Source organism: Lolium perenne, chromosome 4, assembly GCF_019359855.2.
Source record: "Lolium perenne isolate Kyuss_39 chromosome 4, Kyuss_2.0, whole genome shotgun sequence".
In the NCBI taxonomy this organism is placed as follows: domain Eukaryota; kingdom Viridiplantae; phylum Streptophyta; class Magnoliopsida; order Poales; family Poaceae; genus Lolium; species Lolium perenne.
This window is the reverse complement of record NC_067247.2, coordinates 342,317,829-342,338,249: the sequence shown is the minus strand read 5'-3', so window position 1 is coordinate 342,338,249 and position 20,421 is coordinate 342,317,829. Positions and strand designations below refer to the sequence as shown.

Sequence of the window (20,421 nt, the reverse complement as noted above, 5' to 3'; positions counted from 1 at the left end):
GAACTGAGCAAGACAGAGCTCCAGCCATGGCCAACATCAGCATTGGGGACTGCACCACTTGAAACCGGGTCGACGAAGAGTGTCACCGCGAGCCCATCAGAGGGCCTCTTCTTGGAGGTTAAGGAACCGTCGGGAATCCTCACCGACGACAATGGCCACAAGTTGGCCGTCAGGGTCGATAGGAAAACAAAGGCTACCGACAATGCATTGCAAGATTTGGTATCACGACTCCATAGAACATCACCTCCATTAACAAAGCCAACAGTCCACTCCTCTTCCCAACACCTCCATGAGCAGAGGAGCAAGACATGATGTAGCCGCCGTTGGAATTGAGATGCCGACATGAAGATCTTCATGGCACCGCAGCAAGGAAATCAATCCACCGTCGAACTCTAAGCTCCCACAACAAACCGGAGGAAGCAGATGAAAAATGGATTTGCAGTAGAAGAAGTTGAAGACGCAGACCTTATTTAGGGAGCCATCGGTGATCTTCACCGATGCAGCTTCTGGCTCTCCCCATGAGAGCACCACCGCATCAGGAAGAAGAACCACTCCAAGCCAGATCTGGTCCACAAAATCCTGCTTGAGATTCCTGTAGCATACCTTATTTCGAGGGATGCATGTGCTTCTCCACTCTGCCTTCGTTGCCACTTGCCACCGGAAGGATACAAAGTAGAGCAAGCACAAGATGTGGTGTATCTGTCTGCCAGAGATCACCATCCTACCCTCAAACTCCACAAAGGGTAAACCTACGTGAAAACTAGTCCGACACCTTCCCTTTGCCAACTCCAGCGAGCATCGTTGACGAGAGCGGCGCCAGTCTAGTCTGGTGGCACAAAGGCGGAGACCAGAAGAGAGAGTTCGAGAGAGAACGCGAGACAGAGAGAAGTTGCATGTTTCCTAGCCTATCCCTCACGTGGATTTGACTTGACTAATCAACTATCGAAGTTGTTGGTGGTTTTGTGAAAATAAAAGACCTCAACAAGTGGTGTATCGTGCTATTTCATCGCTGAATTATGTGATGAAAATGCACCCATTTTGCATAGTTGTAGATGGTAACATTTTCTATTTTTTAGCTAACAAAAGCATATTATCCTCTATTACTCATAACCACTTTACCGCTATCAATGATGTTAGTATATTTTTATATGATAGAATATTTTGCTTGTGAGAGCTAAAATTACATACTCCCTTCGTCCCAAAATGTAAGGCGTCTAAGGATTGTCTAAAAGTCAAATATACAAATTTTGACTACACAGTTAGGAAAAAATATTTACATTTGCAATACCGGATGTGCATATTAAGAAATTATACTTAATGGTGAATCTATTGATGTTGGCTCAATATTGTAAATGTTCATATTTTGTGTATAAATTTGGTTAAACTTAAAACACATTAACTTTTAACTAATCCTTAGACACCTTACATTTTGGGACGGAGGGAGTACGTTGGTTAATCTCACCACTTCATGGCAATGAGGTCACCCCAGTATTTTATCCAATTTTCATTTTTTTAACCAAACACAAAATAGTCTAACGTCAACGACATTTCATCCTTCCAACCAAATAGTAAAAATGGCTATCCTTAACAGGGTGATTGGGAGGCCCTCGTCCCCTACGGATACCCGAAACCAGACAACCTCTACATTCACGCGAGATGTAGGTCATTGAACGTACCATCAAAAAATACCACCCAGAACTTCAAATATGATTGAGTTTTGATTCTAATTGTTGAGCTATCCACGAGTTTAGTTTTTGTGTGCAAATTCCACCTTTTCTAGCCAAGTTAATGATGGTCATCTATGTCGTTATGATTGTTGACGCTAGCGGCAACTTCGCTAGGATCATGGATGTCAACGTTGTAGCACCTCGCAACAACCCGACTAGGCGAGTCATCCACATCAAGGCGGGAGTCTACAAAGAGTATGTCGCCATAGGCACCTATATCTCCAACATGGTGCTGATAACCACACCATCATCTCCGGCAACCAGAGCTCCGACAGTGGTAACAAAACGGATGATAGTGCTGTGAGCCTTAGGCCCGCTCCCATATAAAAGGGAATCCTTAGGGTGGGGGCTAAGCCCCCCTCCCAACGATAATACTTATGTTATAATATTTATCTAGTGTTGTATATTTCAATAATATTTAACATAGGATAATAATTTGTTGTCAGTTTACCACATAAGTATTTAAAAAATTCTTATTTTTGTGTGTCAAAAGTATAATATTATGAAATTATGAGAAAATCATTTTAATTCAGCTTCTTAATGGGGAACTGATCCCCACCCCGAACCTGATGGAGATAGGTGTGGGGAAAAGTCTCTCGGGTTATTAAATGGGATGGAGATGAGGAGGCACTTCCTGGTGTGGAGCGGGCATGTTACCATCCCTACCCATGACCTTACCATCGAGAACGCAATCGGAACTTCCAACTCCCAAGATGTGGCACTCAAGTCCATGTTCGACCACTACCATCTACCGCCATGCCATCAACGATTACTCTAGGACCCCTTCTGTGTGAACTTGAACACACAGTTCTACATGGAATGATGTACCTCAGGTACGGTGGATTTCATCTTTGACTACGCTACATCGGGCCAGAAGTACACTCCCGTGGCGTGCAAGTCGATCATGACACTCGTGGCGCGCAAGCCGATCAAGGGGAAGCAGAATACCATCAACGCTCATGGATGGGAACATGCTACCAAGACAACAGGGTTCATGTTCCAGTTCTGCAATGTCGTTGCTCGCGATGATCTCGTCCACGCCGACTTCCTGGTGGAGACTTACCTAGGGAGGCTGCGCAAGGTGCACGCCCACGTGGTGTTCATGGAGTGCGATCTTCAGAGCTTGGTCGACCCCAAGTGATGGTTGGAGTGGCCGGACAAGACGACGTCGTCGATATGTACTTTGGCGAGTACCGCAACTCTAGTACCATTGCAGACGTGAACGGGCTGGTTAATTGGTCTGGCTTCCACGTGATTACACATCCGTTCGAGGTTACCAACTCTACCATCCTTGTTATGTTGTGATCCAAATTCATATAAAATGGAGCCTTGGGCCAGCTTCCAAATCAAAGGAAATCTTTGGGTGGGGGGTAAGCCCCCCCCCCCCCCCCCCCCCAACAACAATACTTATGTTATAATATTGTATTTCAATAAAATTTAACATAGGATACTAATTTATTGTCATTTTACCACATAATTATTACAAAAAATGCATAATTTTGTGTGTCAAAAGTATAAGATTATGACATCATGAGAAACTCATTTGAATTTAGCTTTTCAATGGGGAGCTGATCCCCGCCCCAAACCTGATGCAAAAGGGTGTGGAAAAAAGGTCTCCCCTATTATTAAAGGGGGATTGGAATGAGAAGGCACTTCCTGCAAGGGAGCTGGCCCATTGCGCTCCCTACACACGACCTTACCATCGAGAACATAGCCGGAACTTCCAACTTCCAGGCAGTGGCGCTCAAGTCCATGTCCGACCGCTTCGCTATCTATCCCGGCGCCATCAACGAATACCAGGACCCCCTCCGCGTGAACCTGGACACACATTTCTAAAATGAGTGGCGTATCTAAGGAATGGTGGATTTCACCTTTGGCTACACCATATCAGTGTTCCAGAAGTGCACTCTCGTAGCGCGCAACCGATCAAGGGGCGGCAGAATGGCACCAACGCTCATGGACGGGAACAAGTTACCAAGATGACGGGGCTCGTGTTCCAGTTTAGCAATTTCGTTATCTTAATCAATAAATACATCTAATAAGCTGTTGGGTAGGGTTTATTGCTTCACTGGAAACCCGCGGCATTATATGCAAGTGTTGCTTTTGGTTTTTTCCTCTATTTGTTGAAGATATTTTTCCATGTTAAAATCTTATAATCCTTACATATATATTGTTTGTTATTCATTATTTGCTTGTCATGTTTATAAAAATAAAAATCATAGACGAGGGCCACAGGAGTCGACCTCACGCCAGGCCTTGATCAGTGATCAGCATACATGCACCAGATCGTCCTTTCCGTCCGCTAGTTTAATTCTTTCTTGCATCAATAAATATTCTTTGGTTTGTTAATGTATAGTTACGTGTGGTACATACTTTTTTCTAGTGGTAGAACAATATGAACCCAACATTAAGTGCCAATTTTCGATAGTGTATCCAGATCGCACCGGATCCTTTTCTGATGAATCACCTAAACCAATAACATGCTCCACCTAAACACTTGATTTCTTTTGGAATGACAACCAAAAATAGATATAGTTGATTCCTCCGTGGTCAGCACATCCTGTAGCGTTCACACTTGAGCCAACCCCAGCATGAAGTCCATAACCAGCTTCTCCCTCCGACAAAATTCTATTTAGGCTATGGTCATGGACTCATGGTGCAGCAGGGCCGGGACTGGGATTCGAACCAATTGATCTATCCTCCTCAGGCCTTGTTTGGTACTAGAGTTTTAGTGGGGATTAGCGGGGATAATCCGCTCCAAACTTTAAATCCCCACTTATCCCCAATGCATGTTTGGTACTAGAGTATGAGAGAGTTTAATCCCCACTTATCCCCCCTTATCCCCACTTTTTCTCCAAATTTTAGTGTAATTTTTTCAATCCCCAATACTCTACCCCTACCTAGTGGATTGGGGATTGGAGTTTTGTGGGGATTAGGTGACAGCAGTGATTCACCCAATACTCTAGAGTATTATCCCCACTAATCCCCACTGAAACACTAGTACCAAACAAGGCCTCATTAGGACATGGGGAGATACAAACCTCCCTCGAGAGGCTTGTTTCCCTGCAACTATGTCATTAACCCAACTTGGGGAAAGGTCGGAAGAAACCAAACGTTACAGCTCGACGACTAAGATCTTATATCTTCTAATTAGAACCAGAATAGTTAACCAAACCAATGAAATATGGATTGATTACGACACATCTATAGCGGCTCAGTTGTGGTACTCCCTATCTCGTTTTTACTTACTTCGCGTCTGGACTAATCAAAATCAGACATAGTAAGTTTAACTAAAAATATGAAAAACAGTAGTAATATCATAATAGCAAGTGCACATAATATAATAGTATATACTTTATAATGATTTAATAGTATATATTTTGCATTAAGGATGTTAATATGTTTCCTATTTAATCAAATTTTATAAACTTTGACTTTCACAAAACCGTGAAGGGAGTACTCATTTTCCACGACATCTCTTTGAACAGGTAGTAGGAGACATGGGAGGAAAACAATCATCTTATTCACTCGTCAAACAAAGATATGCCACTCTCCTCCTTTAATGCAGGGTAGGATCATGTGCTGACCACTCCTCACCACACAAAATAAATCTGTCTCTCTCCTCACTAATTACATGGCAAGCCCTTATGATCAAAAAAATGCGTTCGTGCCGGACGCATGCGGATATGTGACCACTTTTTATGTCTATATACGACGCAAATGGACATAAAAATGTGTCGCCCCGTTGGAGATGCTCTTATGGCCATGGTGACGAGTTGATTTTGGCCCGGACAAAAACTGCGCCAAGCCTAATCCACGCATTGGGCAGGGCATTTCGGGCTAGGACTGTTAGTGTGGGACTGTGGGTAGTGTGATTCTCCTTTAGTTTTTCTTTCTGTTTTTTGGATTATTTCGCTTTGTTTTCCGGTTCAGTCTTCTCCTAGTTTTTTCGTCTCTTGAACTTTTTAGAACCCAAAATTTCAAAATTTTCAACTTTTAAGTACTTTGAATATTTTTAAATTTTGAATTTTTGAACATTTTTCAATATTGAATATTTTTAAATTAAAACTTCTTCCAAGTTTTGAAATTTTGCAGATTTGAGTTTAATTTAAAATTTTCAGATTTGAATTTATTTAAAACTTTTCAAAATATAAACATATTTCAAGTTTGAACATTTTTTAAAATTGAACAATTTTCAATTTTGAACTTTTTCACGTTTGAACTTCTTCATATTTAAACATTTCTTCAAAATATGAAGTTTTTAAGAAATCAAAAAATAAAATAAAAAAAAGAAAAAGCTCACGTTCCTCCGGGGGGAACGAACGCTCCCATCCTCCTCCTCTAGCGTGCCACGCATGGTAGTGGGACTACCTTATCTCTTCCTCACTCTTCACGGTTTGTTTTCCTCAACTCCACACGACGCCATGGATACTGGATCGCACCTCCGCGCCACGTCTTCTAATGCCCCGCCTCCTCACCATGCGCCTCCACTGCCGGCACCGGCGGCGCCCCCTGAAATCCCTCCTCCATCAGACCATCACCACCCCCAGATGAGCATCTTCACCGCGTTGCCACCCGCGGATCTTCCCAATGGTAGCGCCACATATACTCCACCTCCGCTCGACGGACCTCAATTGTCGGCACCAGTGGTGAACCCCGGCAACTCCTCCTCCACCATCAGCCCTGGACGCGCATCTCTGTCGCGTCCTCGGGATCCACGCGCCCGCACCACCCGCCGTCTCTCTTCCCGCAGACACCCATGTCCGTGCGCGGTCCCCTGTAGTTCGTCGCCGCCGGGCTGGATCCTCGCCACCGTCGGACCACAAGGCGACGCCCACTCGATCTCCGGCACAGGATACCGCAGTCGGCCAACGTGTGCCCAACACCGTTGTAGGAAGCAGGCAGGGAGCTCCCCGACGCCCATCTTCTGTGAGAGATAGAGGTCGCATCACATGGAAAAATAGTATATAGTGCTGCAAGGAATTTAACATGGCAAAAATAAAGAAATGTGTTGCTACAAAAAAAATTTTGCTACTATAGTTATGAGGTCTTGCCAATATGGCACAAATTGTTTGGGAAATTCACTTTGGCTCATAGGAGCATATAAACCTATTGTGTGAAAATACATTTTAAAGTGTAAAAAAAATCAAAATAAAATTTTGCATTTACATCTAGATATTTTATGTTCGTACACAAGTTTCCAGAAAAATATTTTTTCCATGTGTCTCCTTTAAAAAAGATAAATTTTGATGCTACAACACGACTACGTATATAATTTTTTTTGTGTTTTTTGTACATGCCACATAAAATGTTGTTTTCTCACGAAAATTTGTGTATGAACACAAAATGTCACAATGTACACCACAAATTTTATGTCAGATTTTTTTTTATTTTTTTAAACTATTTTACATATTGGGTGCAAATGCTCCTATGAGCCAAAACGCCTCTTCCAAATTGTTTGCTACATTCTCTCCGGCGATGTCTTCGGTGAAAACGGTTTTGCTACATTGTGCTTTTGCTATAATTGTTATGTGTTTTTGCTATAATTATTTTATGTTTTTGCTAAAATAGACGATTTTTTTTTGCTACGAGATCGAAGTTTAGTTTGCTACATTGGCACCTTGTTTTTTTTTTTGTCTCCGGCGATGTTTTCAACTAGGTCATTTTTTGCTACAATATTTTTTTCTACTATGTCTTCGATGAGATCTCCGGTGAAGTCTGTGTGTTCTGTGGATGAACCGTTTTTTGCTATAATCGGGTGGTTTTACTACACTGGTGCTTTTGTGAAAGCAGAAATGGGATTTTAGATTTTGCTACACACGAAAATGTTTTTTACTACATTGGTATATCATATAAGAAAAAATGGAATTAGGGAGACTGAAGGGACACGTTGGCATGCTCCGAAGCTCGTCCGGGGGACACCCGGCACTGCCCAAATAAAAACCGGTAGGGAACCGTATGTAGGACGGAAATAGAAAAAGAGCATGAAACAAATTCTCCAGGTGGATGGAATATGCGCTTGGCCCATTTGTGAAACCTTGACGTGCCCTAAGTTGTTTCGCCGCATAAAGCGATGAATGAACAGGAGACGGTGAATCCTAATCACTACCCGCTGCGGGTTCTAGGCGGGCCTAGCCCATTTAGCTTCTTTCTTCGGTGGCCGGTTACAACGTTTTTTTTTTTGTTTGTTTATGTAGCCTTTTCCTTCTTGTTTTCTTGGTTTAGCTTGTTTTTTTGGTCGGTTTTTTCTGAATTTTTTAAAAATTTGAACTTTTTCTAGTTTGAACTTTTTCTGAATTTGAACAATTTTCTAATTTAAATTTTTCCGAATTTAAACAATTGTTTGTGTACAATATTTGAATTTGAATTTTTTTAAAAAGTTTTGAACTTTTTTGGGTTGAACAAATTATTGGGTATGGACATTTTTCAGAATTGAACTTTTTCAAATTTAAACATTTTGAATTTTGACTCGAACTAATTTGAAATATGAACATTTTTTGTTTAATTTTGATTTTCTCAGTTTTTAATTATTTGTTCACATTTTGTTTTGCGTGAAAGACGCCACATTTTAAGGAAGGTGGATCGACCCGGTGGACCCAAAGGCAGGAAGCTGCTAGCGCGCACACACTTGACATCAAGTTTCAGGCCACCATAGTTTGTTAACATTTTTGTTGTGAAAATTTGGCTGGTCTATTAATAATCATCAACAGTACTGCAAATAGTTCAGAAAATAATAAAATTATAAATAGGTATTTAAACCACCTAGCGACTACTACAAACACTAGTACAAACATCCTACTTTCCTTCTCTTGATGTCAAGTCTAAACTAATACCAATGGCATCACATGCTATAAAGATCAAGCACTAAGACATCTCCAACAACACTGCTATACCGCAGCACCGTATCTCGTGATTACGGCGCGCGGCATCGCTGTTTATGGCCTGCAGCTGGCAGTTAAGATTCAGATGCCCAAAAAGTTTGCTACCGCTTGCGAGAAGTTTCCCAGACGCCGTATAATAGAACACCACAAACATGAATTTCAACATATATGCAACAAAGCAAGATCAAACACATCACAAATAAATCCAAATAAATAGTACTGCTCATTATTACATCACAATAATGTTCTCTTCTTTGAAGAGATCCCATTCTTCATCGGACTGGAATCATCATACGACGAACTCATGTACAATCATGTCATCTACAACAAACAAATTAAATCAAGACAACATGCGGCAGCATACCTTCCAAAATTCGGCGGCAAATCAAAGCGAGTGGACGACGGGGGAGGGGGCTCGGCGAGCTGAATCGACGCCGAAGAGCTTCGGCGACGGCAGAATCCATGCGAGAAAGCTGCGGCGCGTTTCCGCAGGCCATCTAGAGTGGGGGGCATAGATGGGGTGGCCGTGGGAACTAGCGGCAAGATGCGGAGATGACGAGCGAGCAGCTGGGTCACCGGAAACGGTCAGGAAATGGTGCGGACAGATGATGGCACTAGGATATTTCAGCGTGGGCGTGCAACTTCGAGTTTGCAACGCCGAGCGTGTGCCGCAAAGATGCAGCGCACAGGTTTTTTATTGCGCTGCTGGAGCCATGCGTAAAATAAAAGTTTTTTCAACGCAGCTGTTGGAGATGACCTAACCACAGAAAGTCCAAAGGCTAATTTAGTACTAAACAATCTTGTTAACTTTGTGGACATCAGCTTCGGGAACACACGGATTTTCCAATTTGGTAATAAAATGATCGGATTAAAGGTTTGCAAGGGCCCAAGGGTGAGGGTTTAATGGTCATCGTGTTATGATTGGTTTACGGGAGTGTTTTACTTAACTGCTTAGAGCAAGTTTAATAGTATAGCCAGCTGCTGGCTATAAGCCATGTGTCATGTCATTTGTAGCTAACATAGAGCCAACATGTATAATAGTGAGCTATAATCATGTACTACTTTATCAATGGATGACCCACATTTCACTCTCACAAAATGCCTAGGAAGACGTCTTTGAAATTTCTCTTGCGTGAGAAGCACTCCTCTTCTCTTTCCTCCTCTCTCTCCTCCAACTAAGCATGAATATATTATTTTAACCCTTATAGCTAGCTGACTAGGACTTATTATATTTGCTCTTACTCAGCAACATCCTGATGAACGGCTGAAAGTTTGTGGAACTTTCTTGTAACTACCTCCATACTGTACTAGTTTAGGGGCTCACTTTTCTATGGTGCTAACTTCGTCATGCGATATTGCCATACAAGGCAAGTGTGTGACATAAGGGCTGACGAATTGTTGCCATGTCAACACGACACTCAGTCTACGTGTGTTGTCTCAGTCTATACAAGCATAGCTCCATTGCTTCTTAAACTGATAATAAGCTACATATGCTACACTATGAGGACCTTGGAAAATGTGTTTTGACATTAAAAAAGATCCAAAGGGAGGGAAACGTAGCCTCATTGTAGTAACTTCAACATCCTATATTCATAAAACCACACCACACCACTCACTGTAGCCTGTATACATCGAAACCAATGAAACATTACACCGCACAATACAATCATGTTACATGCAATGGGGAAGTAAACCACACCTGACCATGCAAAATCAACAATCTATACAAATGGATACTACTAACGGGCTAACACACCACAAAGTGCACTGTCCAAATGCCATGAAACAAACGACACAATTACAACATGATCACACCTGCAAGATAAGTAATCACGTGACACAATTCAGTGCAAGTTCAGAGATTAATTACACCCCCTGATCTCTGAATCCTCTGAAGAGGATGAGCTCGATCTTCTCTCTGCTCTCAGGTCCTTCTCATCAACCTTGGCCTGTCTGCAAACCTGATCGAATCTGAAGCAGCACGGCAGATGGTCGTTCACGATTCCGGCGGCCTGCATGAAGGAGTAGATCGTCGTGGGGCCGACGCACCGGAACCCTCGCCGCATCATGTCCTTGCTCATGGCTTCAGATTTGGGCGTCTTGCTGGGTACTTGGCGGGCGTAGCGGAAGCCGTTTGTGACGGGCCTGTGGTTCACGAAGCTCCAGCAGTAGTTGCTGAACGATCCAAACTCATGAACTACCTGCAGATATGCGTACCGATAGTAAGCATATCACTACCAGAAGCTGTGGTGATCCAGGATGCGGGTAAGAAGTTTAAGTAAAGCAGGGTAATTGAGATCTCAGCAGACAAAGAGTAGACCATGTATTATCTGGTGCGGGAGAAAATGGCATGGTGTTTTTGGTACTCCCTCCGTTCATAAAGGATGTCTCAACTTTGTCAAAATTTGAATGTATCTAGATACATCCAAATTTATCTGAAGTTCAAACATCTTTTTATAGACCTAGGTAGTGCATTAGTTCTGAGACGCTTTTGTTCAAGGAAACCACTGAATCTGTTTTATTTAACGGGTACTAAAGAACTTGGTTGCAAAGTTGTGGTATGGTGCAGGAGTAGCATTATCCAAGTCTCTGAGAAAGAAAGGATAAGTAGCATATAGTGGTATTATTCGAGGTACTGGCATTTGATATCGGAACAGTTCAATAATTTTGTAAATCAAATGATGATTGTGATACCAATACAAAGTGTCACATTGTTCAGATTCAGAAACTCTCAAAGCTCAGAAGATATGGGCCATATGGCTCATAGAATATGCAAAGTCTTGTTGGGCTTTTTGTCAGTGGGGAGAATATGGCTTCATTTGTTTTTTTTTTCTGAAAGGAAGCTCCTCTGCTATAACCTATTACTCCTTGCAGTTGCAGACTTGCAGCTAGCAGATGAGAGCAAATAAGACGGGTTTTGCCACTCTATTTCGAAATATATTTAATTATAGCCCATAATTTATATGCATCGGGTAAATGAAGGGCCGTCCCTACTACTATCCAATGAATTGTCAAATGCTTGATCCCTTCCTTTGTTGAATGGCAATAATGAATGAGTGGAGTTGGAGGAATAAAAACGGAAAGTAATTCTCCTGTTCAATTCCTGCTTACAACTAGAAGTTGAAAATATTCATCAATGTGTCTTCAACAAATGAAAAACTAAAGAAACTATGCTAATAACCATTTTACCTTTCGAATTTGCTTGGCGTTTGTGATAACAGCTCGCATCTTTTGCTCTGACAACAGCCTTGTTCCATTTGACTTTGGCAACTGGTTCATCTTCTTCTTGTCCGTGAACTCACCCAAGGATGCATCGTAGAAACCATCAACCATCGCCCTGAACTCCTCCCTCTTGCTCAAAATAACTGGCCACGTGAGCTCAGCTAAGGCTTGTGACAACGTAAGCAGCTCAAACAGCTTACGATCGTCGTGAACAGGAACTCCCCATTCTTCATCGTGGAATGCAACGTAGAGGGATTCTGGAGAAATGATTGTGCCATCCGAAGTTATGAGCACGTATTGCAGCCCCATGGTTAATTTTAAAAAAATCATTTTTTACGAAGGAAAAAATCATATGCTTGTGATAAGTATTTATCATGGGGTTCAATTTATGCAAGTCCAGCCTGTAGGCAAAATAGAGATGAAAGGAAAAAAAGAAGAACCAAAAAAAAAAACACATCGACTGCTAAAACGGTACAAGAATGCAGAGTAACGCTCACCAGAGTTGGCAGTGATCCAGGAGCACCTCCTCTTCCCTGCCTCCGGGTCGACTTGTGGCGGCGGGCTCATACCCCTTGCTGACGATGCAGATTCATCACACTCGCCTGCCTTCGCCTTCGTATGGCCCTGCGCCTTGGGTCTTCCTACTTTCGAGCAGGCGGCGGGGAGAGTCGTGCGGATGCGAGGGAGCTCCAGCAAGCCGCTCGCCGGCGACGAAGAGGTGACGCCCGGCATCTGAGGTGACAATCGTTCGAGCCTGTTGGGACGACTTGGAGCAGGCGCACTCAGGAACGAGCGGCTAATAAGGTTTTTGAAACAGGTTGAGAAAGGACGGATGTACCCTGTGGTGAGCTACAACGCCTGAGCATTTTAGCGAGGGCAGATGCGTCATTACGTTATTTCTGCGATCACGCAGTTCGTGTTGTTGTTGGAGAGGCTGTTCCGGGCTGGACGTCGCCGTCGGTGCGGGTGCAACAGCCTCGGCACGAACGGAGGTTGGCTTGGCTCCGACGACTCGTACCGTAGCCGCTGGGATGTGATTCTGTGTATGTCCTCTTTCGGCAGCCAGCAAGAGCTTCTTCTATTCAGTAACGATTCTGTGTATGTCCTCCTTGTAGAAGAAGAAAATTTATCCATTATAGCAGCACAATGAAACGAGAAGAATGTATAGGATGCGCGCAACGGACAGCATTGGTATAAATATCTTACACCACAGGTTCCAGGAAATAATCATGTTCCGAGAGGATCAACAACTTACATCAGAATCGGAGTTTAGTTTCACATAACAAGTCGTCAGAAATTAGCTGGACTGCGGTTTGCAACGAGAAGCTATCATCATTCAGAGTGGTCTACTCTTGCTATGACTCCTCCAGTAGAAGCAGTCTACAGTTATGCGGGCAACGGAATGGTAATTGGGATCTTCTCTCGGTCAAAACATGCACAGGATGAACCGAACCTACCACCTTTCCCCAAACTTTGGACTTTGCTACCAATCAGCTGCTCCTGTGCCGTTTCTGAATGCCAGTTCAAACTCCAGTTAGCACTACACTAATCCAGCTGGAGATGTTCTGCAGCACCTGAAGACCCACAAGGAATCAGTGATAAAAGATTAAGGGAATCACCAATGTAGTATATGGCAAAAACCATCTTTAAGATGTGATACACCTTCTAGGCAATAAATCAACTAAACTAAGTGCTCCACAACGTATGCAGCTAAACTTATCCATCGTGAGCTGGGATCCACTAGTAAGGAAAACCAATTCATATCTTTGTGATTGAAAATTTTGAAGTTCCTTTTATTTCTTTGTATACTAGATAATACTAGCATTATCTTAGTGCTCATGGACTACCCATAGCTTAAGGGCAACCTATAAAGCTTTTTGCTTGTGGACAATCCCACGATGTATATGGACAACCATATGAGGCATTTTTTGGCTTATGGTGTGGCTTTTTCTTACATTAACAAATAACCTTAGGAGCTAAACAAAATATTGTAAAACGAAAGCATGCGCATTGCTAGAAAATGTAAGAGAATGGGAAGAAGGAACTACTTACGGAAAAACATGAGACATAACAACAAAGCATTACATCGATTCAACAATTGATTCAAACTGCACATATCGTGATGTTGTCTATCATTTTACTTCTCCGTGAAGTACATGGAATCCTGGAAATGAAGTGGCTCGTTTCCCCAAGAGGTCCATCCAGAACCCAACTCTCTTGCAAAAAGCTCGATGCACCTTGGAGGTTTAGAACAAGGAATAAATTTGGAAAGTATTTCTTTTGCAGGTTAAGGATTGACGACAAACCATATCGCACTATAAGAAGAGCCCCATCACGTCAGTAATAAGAATATGCTTCATTGCAAATAATAAAATCTATTAATTAGCTAATTAACGGGATAGACACTGGCAAACCACAGTAAGGATACTCTGAAGGGGAGGTTTCCTTGAGTGTGCACCCGGGACACTCATAATTACTTGGCTAGCTTGCAGAAACTTAAAATTTGATCCTGGTTCAGCTTCTCTATTCTGCAGGAAGAAAACCAACAAAACAATATATGATCAAGTTCAGGTTAGATACTACCGATCAAATATTGCATTCAAGAGAATGGCAAATAATTTAGACGAAAGAACTCACAACATTTATGTAGCCAAGAAGAAGACACTCATAAGGTCTGTGATGGAACAAGTCCAAATCACCAATGAGTGAACCATCCGACTTCACCTAAGTTACCAAATGTATCAATTACTGTTGAAAGATAGGTGGCACATGAGTATTAGGTTCAAACCTTCAGCTAATAAAACTCAGTGGGATCTTTAACTCCCCAAGATGGAAGCAATTCATCCTCAACAAATCTTCGCAATTTCTCCCGATTTGTAATCCACAAAACTAGAAGAGCTCCAGCTGGATCAGCAAGTTCTTGAACTGGAAGATACAACAAATATCTGTTGGGAAGTGTAGGATACCTAGGACATAAATCGTTGAATAAATGAATTTTCAATTCATAAAGATTCCTAGCTGAAAATATAAAAATGGGACTACTACACTTAAAAAGATGGCAACTTAATCACGAATATGGATTCGTATTAGTCCAAGATAATTTAGTTTTCTCTAAATCAGGGTATATTGTAGGAGACATGACATCAACATGGTGCATGGCCTGTGTATCATAAATACCTGTAAATCATAGGAGACCACAAAAGATATGCTTCTTACTCTTCCAAAAACAAACTTCAAGAACCAACGAATGATGTAGGATATTACAAATGCAATATTCAGGAATAGAATGAAAAGAACCATGTGTTATAGGTCAGATATCACATAGCTATGCTAACGTTCAAGCATAGTTTCTAGAGTTTAACAAGTTAGTTAGAAAAGAGAAGTGGAAAGTTAAAATGCAGTGTAATTTAATTAAAGCAACACTGCTAAACAAAAAGGACAAATACTGGAAAGTCAGCCACCAATAAGTCCGATCATAAAAATCTAAAGTTCTGCCTACTTGGCAGAGGAAGAAAAATAGAAGTGTTAACTTACGCTTCTTTCTGACGAACACATCCATTCTCCCAAGGTGGGTCAATAACTATAAGGTTGTAACCATTATTCGAATTATCTGGAGAAAAAAGACAGCATTAACAAAATAAACGAATTAAGTGCATGTGCTAATAAAACTATAACAAGTACATCAAGATCTATACGGCGTATTAAGACATTTCTTATGCTACATTGAACATACCAGGAATGAGATGACGAACATGTTTGTAGTCAGTCTTCAGTTTAGGTACCATCAGAATCATGCAAAACAATCAGATTAAGGGTGGATTGTTCACTTAGATGAAAATAAATGAGAAACCTGCACTAACGAATGATAATATTAACTCACCATCAGGAAGCAACTTCCTTTTGGTAAAATATAGAGTCTATTCTGAAATTCTCCTTCCGCCTCATCATTTTCTTCAATACTGATCATCTTATTAAACAACGTACTGGACCTCCTTTGGACATGAAAGCTACCTAAAACACGACAGAGAAGCCAAACCCATTTTAGTTGCGCGCTTAACACCATAGATACCTATAAGCATGATCACCAGAAGTACTCATACATTTTTGGTAAGATCTTGTTACCTGCCTCGCCCTGACCACGGGGCTTCTGAAAGCAAAGAGTCATCTCACAAAGAGGTGCTCGCCATGAGCTCCCAAGCTCAACAAAATTGTTCTCAGAACTAGTTTGAACATCTTGCATGCATTCATCTCCCTTGACCATCCCTGGAAGAAACTTCAGTAGATCTTTCGCCTCAAGGAGTGATTTATGAGCGCTAATTAGCAAAGCCCTTGCTTCCTATCAAATGGAAAGAACACAAGAAATCCAAACATTACATCAAATACCTGTAGGACACTCTTCAGACTAATTTCCCCACAAATTTGATATAGCATAGTGGCATATTCCTACTATTATTCAAATCCTAACAAGACAACAAGTGTCAATTACAGATTTTCTCTACAAATTTCTAACAAGAAATGGGACTTTCCAGTTTCTAGTTTGATGACATAATTAAAACTTGGGCTGTTTTGGCACACCATTTTTTTCTTCTATTTTCCCGTCAGTACTCCGTATGCATAAAACGTGAAGTTCCTGCCGCTAATGAGGAATTTCAGTGATTCAGTCTTAACAAATAAATTATTAAAACAAGGAAACAACAGTAAGCTAATCCAAACAATGTAACACATGGTCACCTGGTGCCGGGCTTCTGCGATCTGCTCCACGGCATTGAGTTCCCTGGGCCTCGGCTGTCGCTTCCGCTTCCGCTTCTTCCGGTCAGGAGACGGCGCCGTTCGCTCGCCCTGCGCGTGGCCTTCCTGATTCGACGGGCCGAAGCTGCGGGAGTAGTACGCAGAGGGGATGAGGCGGAAACGTCGGCAGGATTCGCTGAGGAGGCGAACCGGGTCGAGGAAGGCGGCGAGGGACCCCGCAAGACGGTATATTCCGGTGGCCTCCAGCGACCGGAGCTCGTCGGAGACCTCCATCGGAGAGGCGCCGCGGCGGCGGAAGGGTTTGGATCGGGACCGAGCCTCGGCTGTAGGGTAGGGGTTTAATCCATAGGTGGGTCGAAGATAGCCTTGGTCTTATCCTCTCCCCGTCTACAGTAGAGAGCGGTGTTTTTGGGCGATTCCAGGCGACCCACCTCGCCGCCGCTCGGCCGGCGGGTTCCTCCCCCTCCGGCGGCTGCTTCGGCAGCGGGAGGATGGGGAAGCCCCGGTCGGCGGCGTGTATATAGCGTAGGGTTGGCGTGGGTGCTGGCCGGCGGCGTCTTGGAGCGGGAGGAGCGGCCGGAGCGGCTTTTGCTGGTGGGAGGCCCCTGCTCTGGCGGTCTGGTTCTTCGGAGCTGTGCTGCTGATCTCCTGCCTTGTACGTGCTCGGGGCTCCATGGAGCTGATGGGCGCGTGCTTCCCTCGCCGGAATCCGTGGGGCGGCGGATCCGGGATCTTCGAATAAGGATTCAAGCTGGTTGTGTTGCAGGGCGTTGGCGTGGGCGGCGCTGGGTGGAGGCTCTTTGGGGCCGAGGTCGTCGACTTCCCAGTCGCAGAGGGACGGTCCCGTATCCAAGGCCAGAGGGGATCGATTGCGGCGGCGCGCCGGCGTACGTCTGGTTCGTCGTCTTCGTCAACGGGGTAGCTGAAGGACTTCTTTGTAATATCGTTTATGTATCAGGACCTATCTGTAAGATCCCTGTGATAATATAATCAGCTTGTGTTCCCGCAAAAAAAAAATCCATAGGTGGGTCCACTTATCAGTGAATACCGTCGTCGTTGGAGACTCCGAGTATAGCGCGCTGGACACACATGGATCAATAGTGAATGTTCCCATGGAGGCACTCAAAGAAGGATGACCTCAAAGCCCGGCCCTTGGCGTCGAAGAAGGAGGCGGAGCCGCGCAACCGGGTGCATGTCCGCATCGAAGTCGTCCAGGCCCTATACAACAGCGAGATGCCGTGCGACGGCTAGGACGATGTGCACCTGCTCGACGGGTGGCTCCTCAGCCACCGACGGGTTCCCATTCCACCGGTGCCATGTTTGGGCCAGGCGCGACGCGATGAGATCATCCGTAGGTTATCCCTCTTACTGCCGGACCTCCGCGCCGATACCGCGTTCGTCGTGTACTCCCCAATGTCGGACACGTTAGATCATCCCTTCATGTGTTATTGTACTAAACCTAATCCCTTTTGATCTAACCCATAGATCAATTCATCTTTACCCGATGTTAGCATGAGGGACGATGGCGTCTCACCCACCCCTCCCACGTCCTAAACCCTAGCCCACTTCATCGCAGACGATCTCTCTTATCCCTGGTGTTTTCTATTTACTTTTCCACCTATTCTCTCCATCATACTCTCTTCTACACTTTGATATCCTTTTCTGATCTCTATTTCTTCATCCCATCATGGATCCTTCATAGGTCTAGAAGGTGACATAGTCCACTCCAACCGCTACGATGGTGAATTATGCCTCCGGCTGCCTAAGGAGTGGATTTCCCTTGCCAACGCCAAAGGAACACCGATCATCGGTAGATCTCTTGAAAATGGGGAGGTGATATATCCAACTAACATAACACTCGTCTCTAATTCAGTTATGTGTAGGTGTGTGCTCCAAATATAGTTATGCGTACTAACCAAGAGAATTTGCATAACATCTTTTGTCAGCTTGCCCATTTCACCGGGACCAACTTGGAACTACAAGCAATTAAGTTCTACCCTTCCGAATAGACCAGAATAAAGCATTAAGATTCATGAACACACATAACCCTCGAAATTACTACATCTCACCTTTGTTTTTTCCCACCTGTCACCCGGTGATTCGCATGATCAACATAATAACAAGTGATACACATCGCAGATAAATACCAACCTCACATATATGATAAATAAATATAAGTTCAGTACTAAAATCAAGTTACTTAGGCCCTAGTAACAAGCATTAAACATATCAAAGGTGTACCAACACTCATACAAGAATATCTTTAAGACGAACACCTAAAATATCGATACATATGGAGGATTACATGATCAATCTCATCCAAAACCCATCCACCTCTAAACCTACAAAGAACTACTCACTCATTGTGATGGAGAGTGAGTACATGATGGTTGGTGATGACGTCGGTGGCGGTGATGATGAAGAAGCCCTCGAAATCCCTCTCTCCGGGGTGGAGAGCAGGATCAATCTGGCCCCTGAAACGAAAATCGTGGTATCGGCGGCGCTCTATTTCATGAAACGTCGTGTCCTCCAAGGGGTCAGGTTTTAGGGTATATAAGGCACCACGCGAATGGGGGAGGCGAGAAAACGATCGAGGGCCGAACTGTAAGGGTATATTGCACATATGTGTGGTTTTGGTAATTAATGACAACCCCTATGGACTAATGTTTTCATTGAGTTTATATGAAAGAGTATTCCATAGGTACTACTTGTATTCCATGTGTTGGATTCAAGTATGTATTGGCATCAAGATCATCGATTTGAAGATATATATGTGATATGATCAAGAAAAAGAAATGAAGATAGAGTTCTTATGTGGAACTCAATATTAGCCATGCTCTAGCTTATGTGATAAGCAACGAATGATCAAGATCTTGAGTGCTTGATTCCAAGTGAAGAATTCTTTATACACCTCAAGATAGTATTATAGAGCATGCGAAGATACAAGGTTGACCAATACAAAGAGTGAAGAATAGATTCAAGATTGGTCAACACATGAAGCATGATGAATGTGCCACGAGAAGTCATGTGGTATGGTAAGCCATGCCAATCATGCTTTATGAACTAACCCATCATATATATTCCCTTGTGTTGTCTATGTGGGTTAGGTATCTTTCCATGGGCATGCATCAAAAGTGAGATCTCATATAGCCCATGAGAGGATGACGTCAAGTGATACGTCCAAAACGTATCTACTTTCCCGAACACTTTTGCTATTGTTTTGCCTCTAATTTGTGTGTTTTGGATACAACTAACGCGGACTAACGCTGTTTTCAGCAGAATTGCTCTGGTGTCTTGTTTTTGTGCAGAAATTCAACTTTCGGGAAAATCCTCGGAATTTATATCAATGGGCCTATTTTACAAGAATACTCACGGAGCCAGAAGGGCAAGCCAGGTGGAGGCCCGAGGGCCCCACACACCAGGCCGGCGCGGCCCAGGGGGGGCGCGCCGCCCTAGTGTGTGGCCCCCTCGGCTAGCCTCCGACGCCCCCTCTGGACTACTTAAGAGGTTCGATCTAAAAATCGCGAGGAAGAAGTCGAAGTCGCCAGAAACCCTCCAGTACGCCGCCACATCGCGAAACTCCATCTCGGGGACCAGAAACTCCGTTCTGGCACTCCGCCGGGACGGGGAATTGGAGGAGATCATCGCCATCATCATCACCGACGCCTCTCCATCGACCAGCCATGTTTCCCCCATCCATGTGTGAGTAATTCCCTCGCTGTAGGCTGAAGGGGATGGTAGGGATTGGATGAGATTGGTCATGTAATAGCATAAGATTGTTAGGGCATAGTGCCTAGTGTCCGTAATTGGTACTTTGATGATATTGTTGCAACTTGTTATGC

The 20,421-nt window shown here is 43.5% G+C and overlaps 1 protein-coding gene and 1 pseudogene across 1 annotated transcript; both read right to left on the bottom strand.

Moving 5' to 3' along the window:
- Nucleotides 1-10,201: 10,201 nt before the first annotated feature.
- On the bottom strand, nt 10,202-12,657 carry LOC127321297 (uncharacterized). Its single transcript, XM_051350322.2, has 3 exons — nt 12,328-12,657; nt 11,798-12,087; nt 10,202-10,809 (listed from the first exon to the last, which is right to left on the bottom strand). The coding sequence occupies exons 1-3, from the start codon at nt 12,560-12,562 to the stop codon at nt 10,471-10,473; spliced, it is 864 nt and encodes a 287-aa protein (XP_051206282.1). The 5' UTR covers nt 12,563-12,657; the 3' UTR covers nt 10,202-10,470.
- A 60-nt stretch (nt 12,658-12,717) lies between these two features.
- LOC127321296 (methyltransferase-like protein 2) lies at nt 12,718-17,612 on the bottom strand (annotated as a pseudogene).
- Between the last annotated feature and the right edge of the window lie 2,809 nt (nt 17,613-20,421).

Bases quoted from the DNA above. Each gene is read 5' to 3' on its own strand.
- LOC127321297 (XM_051350322.2), bottom strand. From the start codon at position 12,562: ATGCCGGGCGTCACCTCTTCGTCGCCGGCGAGCGGCTTGCTGGAGCTC. The intron at 12,088-12,327 runs GTGAGCGTTACT...TCATTTCTCCAG, and splicing joins CTGGATCACTGCCAACTCTG to AATCCCTCTACGTTGCATTC. The intron at 10,810-11,797 runs GTAAAATGGTTA...GCATATCTGCAG, and splicing joins ACGCCAAGCAAATTCGAAAG to GTAGTTCATGAGTTTGGATC.